General features: G+C 43.8%; 1 protein-coding gene across 1 annotated transcript in view; it reads left to right on the top strand.

Moving 5' to 3' along the window:
• Positions 1 to 242: 242 nt before the first annotated feature.
• The window catches only part of NID1 (nidogen 1), a 46,824-nt gene continuing 37,289 nt past the window's right edge, over positions 243 to 9,777 (top strand). The window contains exons 1-2 of the mRNA XM_005146045.3: positions 243 to 446; positions 9,253 to 9,552. Coding sequence (XP_005146102.2) covers positions 243 to 446; positions 9,253 to 9,552 — 504 coding nt within the window. The remainder of the gene's footprint in view (positions 447 to 9,252; positions 9,553 to 9,777) is intronic.

The raw sequence follows: 9,777 nt of genomic DNA, 5'->3' as shown, positions 1-9,777 counted from the left end.
GAGACCACCCCTCCGTGCCGGAGCTAACGCCACTCAGTCCCTCGCGGTGTCCCCGCCCCGGCTGGGGGAGCAGACCCCGGGGTAGCGGTAGCTGGCGAAGCTAGGTCTGGGTGGCTCCTGGGTGGTGGATGAGTCCTGCCCGCCCCTCGTCCCCAGCGCAGCCATTGGCCGCGGAGCCGACCGGGCCCGGCCTCTCGCGCTTATATCGGCGGGACGGGGCCGCCGCTCCCGGACCCGGCGGGATGTGCGCCGTGCGGATCTGCCCGCGCTGGGCGCTGCTGGCCCTGGCGTTGCAGCTGTCGTTGCCCGCCGAGTGCCTGGTGCTGCTGCCCCACGGCGAGGAGCGCGGCGATGCCGCGCTGGCGTACGGGGATGATGTGCGCTCGACGGCACTGGAGCTGAGCATGCCCCTGCGGTTCTACGGTGAAACCGTCCGCTCCCTCTACGTGAGTGTGGGACCGAGAGGGCGCGGAGCCCCTCTCCGGCTGCCGGAGGGGTGCGAAGGCAATTGGGGTCTCTCCGGGGGGCTTGTCCCTTCTTGCCGTGATGTTGCCTGGTTTGGGGTTGATGGTACTTGTTGGGTTTCACGTCGGTTGTGTGAGCTCCTTGATCAAAGGTCTATTCAAACAGCTTCATTGTTCCATCTGTGTTCAGTTAAGTATCAGAGCCGTGTTAGTTCTCGCAGTGTGGCTGTTGCTGATTCTTTGCAGTGCATAGCAGCCTGTACTGGGAGGAGATAGAACAGACAGTAAGAGGATAAAGAGAATGTAACCGGTTGTCCAGAGTGAGCACCATCCCCAGGCGTTTTTTGTGCTCCCTCATAGGGTGTACGGCCAGTTAAGGATCATCCTCCTCGTGGTCTATGGTTTTTTGTGTGTGTTTCACCATGCCAGAGTCACAAATTGAAACCATGAATTTCTAACCAGCAGCCTGACATATCCAAAACTTGCACCTCTGAGCACTGAGTGCTTTCTGCCCGTTAATGCCTTGGGCTCTCTCGGATGCTCATTGCTCAATGGTCTTTGGGGTGGGGAAATCCACACCCAGAGCAATTGCAGGCTTTGAGCTGCAGGCAGAGCTCAGCTATGTGTGCGTGCCTCTTAGCAGGATCTGCATCCCAGAGGTGTGTGTGCATGTTTATAGCTAATGTAATACATTTAATATATGAAGGTGGGATTAAAAACAGATTGTCTGGAACAAAGCTGCTCAAAAGTAGCTAGGGGGAAAAAAACCAAAACCAAATATTTATAATGGCAGCACGTTTTCAAAACACTGCAAGAGCACTGACTGATCTTAGTAAGGAAGGCCCAGTGTGTGTTTATCTGATCAAGCTAAAACCCATCTTGCTGTCTGGAAAAACCAACATGCTTTAGCATCGTGGGTCTAAGATGCAGCTCTGAGGACTTATCTACATGGAAACACTTGGAAAACTAGACCTTCATGTGGCCACAGTTATTCAAAATGTAATGTAGTTCCCAGGTACTTGGGTCAGTTTTATGGGCATTCACCAAAGGTTTAACATGCTTGCATTACTGCTGCCACTTAAGTTATATTCTTTCATTTTCCACCCTGCCTGTTCCTATCTAAATCCTGGCATTACACCTAAAATCCAGAATTTTGAGAGATTCAAGTTATGCCTGTGTGGAAAATGGATGTCTTCCCTAGCTGGCAGTGAAGACCAAGTAATTCACAAGTATTAAGTGGAGTTCAGACTTTGGTGTGACCCTTAGTTCATTGTCTTCCATACTCTAAGTTTGGTCACTGATTAGCCAACCCAAGTAAAAAACACACTTTTGAAGCACAGGCATATTCTTGAAAGATAGCAGGCTCTGTGTCCTGTCACTGAGAAGCAAAGATAACCAGTAATGTGTCAGATAAGTGACAGAAAGAGGACAGTGATTTCAAAGAGCAGTAAATTGGTTGACCACACTAGGTTTCTTTAGTTTAATGATCTTGTTACTTGCCTGTGCCATAAAACAGGAACAGTTCTAGTTAGTGTTTGTCTGGAGGAATACCCATATAGAGGCTGTGTTCCAGAATCACTTTTAGGGCTCTCTTCAGCATGATTACTCAGTACTAAGTAAGGGTGATTTTTTAATACAAAATCTGATAATGAAAGGTATTTTAGTATTAGTCTACATAGTACACATAGTCTTTTTATCTTGCATTTCATCTGTCACAAGTAGAGCAAAACAGAACAGTACAAACTATATGGGAATAGGAAAAGGAGGTGCTGGGTCTCAGCATACCTGTTAAGGAAATGTATTGAGCAGTCTTAGCTGCTCCTTTGCAGCACACAGCTTTATTGTATATTGGCAGTGAGTACTTATTAAGCTCTCTGAGGTTATTCGGTAAGCAGAATTTACCACAGTATTGCTAGTTGATAGTAAATATTAGTAAGCTGATACCATTGATGTATGCTGTCGGTAGAGACACATTATAATATATAAAGGAGTTCCTGAATCAGATTTTGAGTTGTAATACATCTTTCTGTGTAGTTCATCAGGATAATGTGATAAGCTCATCTTCATTTTCCAGTGCTTGATTTTTGCAAGTTTTGCCTTCAGTCAGTTGCAAATCTGTGTGGGTTCTCTATTTTTTTTTCCAGCATTTGAGAGTCTGAGTTGTTTGAATTAGCTCTACACATGAATAAAAATGCAAGGAATTCCAAGGAATTATTGTTTAATGTCAACTTGTCATAAAATTCTTGGCAAGAAAATTTATTTAATATAAGTGGAAACAGACTTTGACATACTATGATCTTTGACATGGTGCTTTCCTAGGCAAGAGTTGTACCCCTGAATCGTATCACTAACCCCTGTTGATCTGTTTATTTTAATAGGGTGCTTTTATTAAGCTTTTAGCAGTTTACACTAGGGCTCACTGGTGTGGAAAAGTTAAAAGATCGGGGATAACTTCCTTTTAGAGAAGAATCAGAGTCCTTTAAGCCAAGCCTGGACCAATTTTTTGATCAGTACTTTTACTAACTTCCTAAATTAAGAGTTGGTCATGTTTGCATTAGGAACTTTTTCTGCTTTAAGTCAACTGGCACTTCATTATACAAATCAATGACATTTTTTTCTAAACTCTCTTCCTCAGAATACTCAAGTCCTCAAAATGCCCAGTTGTTGAACAGGGAAAGTGCCTCATTTGTTTGAAACTTTAGTTACTATTATACACACACAGATACTCTTTTTCTTTCAATTGAAGTACTTTGTTACTTTGTACTTGCTTCTCACTTTTTTTTTCAAGGTTGACCTGTCATAGTATGTGATTTGTTCTGCTACAAACCACGAATGTATGTTAACTATGTGTGTAATCCAGAAGTTTAACATGCTAAAAATATATCTGTGTTAGTTCTTGTCAAGTTACATAGTATAATACCCTAAAAGGAAAGATGTACCCTACAGCTGGTCTTTAGACAACGCCCCCTTCCTCTTCTCTTTTGTCAGGAATGATACTTTAATGAAACCGGTTTCTTACCCTGAGTTACTTATCTTTATTTAGGGCTTCACACTTTAACTTATCTGTGTGTCCTTAAAAGGAACATGGTAAAGTTAAATCATACTGTTCACCATCTCTTCAAGATAAATGTATTGTTAAATCTGAAAACTAAAAGCACTTTTTTTTTTCAGTAATAATGGATGTTTTTTCTCTACACTAAAAATCCCTTTGCAAAGTGAGCAGTTTGTGTGTGTATTTTCATTTAATGGCTTGCAGACGTTTTCTGGGTGATTGAGTACTTGCAACCAAGCATTCCCTTCACATTTAAAACTGAACTGCCTCATTTATGAATCACAAACAAATGAAAATGAGGCTGACATTTTCACATCTCCTTAATGAAATTGCTTGTTGCATTTAAGTTTTTAGCAAGATAGGGAATGAATATGCAGAAGCATGTCCCTGATAGGTGAAAAGAGAAGTGCCAAATGGTGGGTCATTTCTTTGGCTCTCTACTTTGTTCTTTAGTATTAACTAGTACTGATTGTGTTTTCTCTTAATGTTATTTTAATCTCTGCCATAAATGGGGGATCATGCAGCCACAAAGTCTGCACACACCAAATCTGATGGAGAGCATGGAATTTGTTTAAAATACTTTAAACATCAGTCATCTCTCACAAGAGGAGTTAGAGTGGGAGTAGGGGTGCTTGTGTATAAAAAGTGTGAGCAAGGAGAAGGAAGGAAAGAACTTCTAATTTACTCGTAAATGTATTACTTTAAAGGTGGAGTGCATCTCCTTGCTAAAAGGTCTTGGCAAGTAGACTGATAAGCTCTCACCTCCCTCCCCTCCCCCCCCCCCCCCCCCCCCCCCCCCCCAATTTTCTCTACTGCTTTCCAGTGGTTTAGTATAATAATATAGTAGGGTTTCAGCTTTGCTTTACAAGGTTTTGAGACATTTTCTAACGTGCCATAAGAGTTTTGGGAACTTATCTGGACTAGATCTCTGGTGCATATCTGCCTGCAGTTGCAGGTCTAGACTGGGGAAACCCAGTCTTTTTAGTTCTGAATTCCAGAAATTCACAGTTCACCTTAGGATCTGTGGCTACTATTTAGTCACAAATGATTAGAGGAAAACCAATTGCAATATTCAGCTGCTGCTCTCACTTTCTAACATGATCTGTGTTCCCATCATGCTGATGCAGATTATGTACTGCTTATATATCTTAGATATGCTGTTCATGCATAAAGCCAACTTCCTTTTTTCACATGATCTTAATGGTTTTAGCATTTTTCACTGTAGCAGGTAATGAAATGATACATCTGCAGACAATGCAGTCATCATATGTCAAGCCATTTTTAAAGTAGTTTGTCATACCATGTGAACTATTTGCAAATGTCACGCTACTCTATGAGAAGGGCAAGAAGGAGGACCCGGGTAACTATAGACCGGTCAGCCTTACCTCCATCCCTGGAAAGGATGGAACAACTTATTCTTGACACCATCTCTAGACATATCAAGGATGAGGGGGTCATTCAGAGCAGCCAACATGCTTTTACCAGGGGGAAGTCATGTTTGACCAACCTTACAGCCTTCTATGAGGAAGTAACTAGGTGGAGAGATAATGGTAGAGTGGTAGATGTGGTTTTTCTTGATTTCAGTAACACATTTGATACTGTCTCCCACAGCATCCTCATAGATAAGCTAAGGAAGTGTGGGCTTGACGATCAGGTAGTGAGGTGGATCAAGAACTGGTTGAAAGGAAGAAGGCAGAGAGTTGTGGTCAATGGCACAGAATCTAGCTGGAGGTCTGTGACCAGTGGAGTCCCTCAGGGGTCGGTGCTGGGACCAGTGCTGTTTAATATTTTCATCAACGGCCTGGATGAGGGAACCAAGTGTACCCTCAGCAAGTTCGCTGATGACACTAAACTGGGAGGAGTGGCTGACACACCAGAAGGCTGTGTTGCCATTCAGCGAGACCTGGACAGGCTGGAGAGTTGGGCAGGGAGAAACTTGATGAAATTCAACAAGGGCAAATGTAGAGTCTTGCATATGGGGAAGAACAACCCCATGTACCAGTACAGGTTGGGGGTTGAGCTGCTGGAAAGTAGTGGAGGGGAAAAGGACCTGGGGGTCCTGGTGGACAGGAGGATGACCATGAGCCAGCAATGTGCCCTTGTGGCCAAGAAGGCAAATGGCATCCTAGGGTGCATTAGAAAGGGTGTGGTTAGTAGGGCAAGAGAGGTTCTCCTCCCCCTCTACTCTGCCTTGGTGAGGCCACATCTGGAATATTGCATCCAGTTCTGGGCCCCTCAGTTCAAGAAGGACAGGGAATTGCTTGAGAAAGTCCAGCGCAGAGCCACGAAGATGATGAAGGGAGTGGAACACCTCCCTTATGAGGAGAGGCTGAGGGAGCTGGGTCTCTTTAGCTTGGAGAAGAGGAGACTGAGGGGTGACCTCATCAGTGTTTACAAATATGTAAAGGGTGGGTGTCAGGATGACGGAGCTAGGCTTTTTTCAGTGATATCCAGTGATAGGACAAGGGGCAATGGGTGTAAACTGGAGCATAGGAGGTTCTACGTTAACATCAGGAAGAACTTCTTTACTGTAAGAGTGACAGAGCACTGGAACAGGTTGCCCAGGGGGGTTGTGGAGTCTCCTATGTTGGAGATATTCAAGGCCCGCCTGGACAAGTTCCTGTGTGATGTCCTCTAGGTTACCCTGCTCTTGCAGGGGGGTTGGACTAGATGATCTTTCGAGGTCCCTTCCAACCCTTGGGATTCTGTGATTCTGTAATGGTTCATGCTAACCATTATCCAGTTATGCACGAAGCTGTTTGACCCCTTGCCTGTGGCAGGGAGCATTCTCTAATCCCATGGGTAGCCAAAGGGTGAGTGTTCCAAGGTATAGGTGTGTGTTGCATATGAAGTGGTGATCTGTAGTATGAGTTTCTGTACTAGACCTTTTTTAATTTGCTATATGTAGTAGTAGTGAGGGTCATCCAAATTTTAAAGGCTATTGCCAAGACACATGTGGACAACATCCCTGACATGTTTGCGCAGCCCACAGTTTTACTGTGTCTTGAAGAATATATGTAGTACTGGCCTCCTTCTTTCCAAATATATATAGTTGAAAAGAGAAAGAAAAAGATGAAGATTATGAGAAGAGTTAACAAGTATGTGATGGAGATCCACTGTGGATGACCAGTCAAACCACAGAGAATACATTGAGCTGAATGTTGTTGGAGGCTGGTTGGGGGAGTGTGTGCATAGAATCATAGAATAGTTAGGGTTGGAAAGGACCTTAAAATCATCTAGTTCCAGCCCCCCTGCCATGGGCAGGGACACCTCACACTAAACCGTATCATATAAACATACCATAACCAGGCTTCATCCAACCTGTCCTTGAACACTGCCAGGGATGGAGCATTCACAACCTCCCTGGCAACCCATTACAGTGTCTCACTACCCTAACAGTAAAGAATTTCTTCCTTATATCCAATCTAAACTTCCCCTGTTTAAGTTTTAACCCATTACCCCTTGTCCTGTCACTACAGTCCCTAATGAAGAGTCCCTCCCCAGCATACCTGTAGGTCCCCTTCAGATACTGGAAGGCTGCTATGAGGTCTCCACGCAGCCTTCTCTTCTCCAGGCTGAACAGCCCCAACTTTCTCAGCATGTCTTCATATGGGAGGTGCTCCAGTCCCCTGATCATCCTCGTGGCCCTCCTCAGGACTTGTTCCAACAGTTCCATGTCCTTTTTATGTTGAGGACACCAGAACTGCACACAATACTGCAAGTGAGATCTCACGAAAGCAGAGTAGAGGGGCAGGATCACCTCCTTTGACCTGCTGGTCACGTTCCTTTTGATGCAGCCCAGGATACGGTTGGCTTTCTGGGCTGCGAACACATATCCCTCTCTTGTTCTACTGCATCTGTAAGTATCAGATAGATCTGGGGACAGGCTACTGTGCTAGAAGGTCTTGCAGCCCGATTCACAGTGGCCATTCTGACCCTTTTCCAGGCACTAATAAATATTGTATAATATTGTAAACGTCTTGACCGTGTGAGAAGATCCAGCAGCAGTTTGTTCTTCTTGGACTCACAAGAATCCCCGTGAGTCAGATAAATCTGTGGGAAATTGCAGTTTAGTTTCACTGCTTATGGTGCTAGTTTTGGGACCTCCATCCCTTTCTGAGTCATCTGTGTGTGTGGCAGCAGCTTTAGAATGGTGCCTGGCTGCCTGCAGGTAGTCATATGTGCCCTGTTATTAGGTAGTCAGACACTTGGGAATACATTTCTAAGTGCCTGGTCCATACCATAAAAGTTCCATGTTTGGAAGAATGGCACACTACTTGTGTGTGAGCAGTTTGTGTGCTGCCTCAAGGCCTGACACCTCTAGTCCTGCTTGCTGCTTCTGTGGATATGAGAGTGAGCTCTGGTTTGCCAAGGGATTTCAGCTGTCATGCTTGGACAGGTCCCAGGATCTACCTGTATGTGTGTTATTTTTAGTAAGGTGGTTGGCTGTAAGTCATCATCTCACAGACCAACTAAATCTCACTGGGCCAGTATATATGCATTTTCATGCCAAGATTTCACTTATATATGTTAATGTGCTGTTGTACATTGTCTGTCCCATGTGTTGTCTTTCCCCTCCTTTTCCTTCCCCAAGCAATAGAGCCAGTTTCCCATGGGAGAGTTTCAGGGTACTCAGCTATAAGGGAATTTACAGGGTAGCCTGTATCTGCTGTAGAAAGCCTGTGTCCTAGCTTCTATAGTCTCTGGTATAGGAGCTGAGCTCACAGTATGTCTTAAGAGTGAGCAGCAGCTTGTTGCAGTCAACCTTGCACAGTAGCAGAACAGTTCCTAGAAGGATGGTTGAAATGAAGATTAAAGCAGTCCTGGCCAGACAAAGGGAAATCTCTACATCTTCCCAGACTTTCACCTAAACTGCTATAGTACTTCAGTGTCGAACAGTTTTTTTGGGTAGGCATCTATGTATAAATTAGTTCTTTGCTCAGAAGTTCTATCAGCTTCTGAGGCAGTGCGGTAGTAGCAAGGAAAGCTCAGCTGATCCACTTGCATCCTGACTTCCTCACCAGGTTTTCATGGGGATGATGGCTTGTTCTGTGGGACAAGACAAAGCTCTTCGGTTTCTCACCCCCCTGCCCATTTGTGGTTTGTTTTTATGGATATCAGACTTTCTTAGAAATGGACAGCTTTCTAAACTGTCCAGATTGAGTGTCCTCCTCTGCCTTCATGGTAGAGATCCAGATTCCCAGAGAGTATGCTATTGCTCTGATAGAGCATCTCTGTAGTCTACACTGCTTTACACCATGTAAGAATCTAGCTAGCTGCTTAACCAAAAAAGTAGCTGTTGCAAATACTTGCTTTGTCCTTTCCATGCCCAGTGATGCCGACACTCATCTGCAAACAATTCTTGACAGACTCACAGAGGGGTTGTGCTGAGTCTCAGCCTGAGAAAGATTTGGAAACTTGTGAAATGTGGTGGTGTTGTAAATCTTTGTTAGGAGACGCAATAAGTGTCTGACATATAAATAGCTAAAATCTTTATCTAAGGAAAAAAGTTTGGTCTACCTGTAAAGTAGACATCTGGTTTTGGACAAGTGAAATCCTAGGACTCCTGACAAAACAGGATAGAAAAAACCCTTGAAAAAAACTTTTGAGTACAAGACTGACTTTTGACTCAATTTCTTTTGGAAATGCAATCAAAATATTGTGATTCAAAGCACATAGGTGTGGGAGACAGCCATATGAACAGTATCTATCTTATAATTTCCACCTTTTTATTAGATTACCACTAATGGGATTATTGCAGTGAATGAACCTTCAAGTGAAGAAAAATATCTCGGTCAATTCCCAATCAGTTTTGGGGCTATTGCTCCTTTTATGGCTGACCTGGACACAACAGATGAACGTGGAAATGTGTATTACCGAGAAGATTCATCCTCAGATGTCTTGCAACTTGCATCAGACTATATCAAAAGAGGTTTTCCTGAGACTACTTTTGATCCCAGCAGTGTTGTCATTGTTACCTGGAAGCTTGTGGCTCCCTACCAGGCATTGAGAGAAGGCCATGCTTTGGAAGAAAAGGTGAGTTTTAAGACATGTTGGACACATGGTCAGCGGAACAACATAAGCTGTTGTCTTGACAGCTTGAATTCCTTTGTGTTTAAAAGAATCTTGTACAGTCAGAATGTATTTTATTGTTGAAAAAACTATAGCAAAATAGGAGTTTCTAGAATTTTTACGTAATTTTTAATTTACAGTATTGTATTAAATCAAAAGAAAATCCTTGAATCTACATAGCTGATTTCT

The sequence above is a fragment of the Melopsittacus undulatus genome, chromosome 3 (genome assembly GCF_012275295.1).
Source record: "Melopsittacus undulatus isolate bMelUnd1 chromosome 3, bMelUnd1.mat.Z, whole genome shotgun sequence".
Taxonomy (NCBI): Eukaryota; Metazoa; Chordata; class Aves; order Psittaciformes; family Psittaculidae; genus Melopsittacus; species Melopsittacus undulatus.
This window is presented reverse-complemented; position numbering and strand designations above follow the sequence as displayed.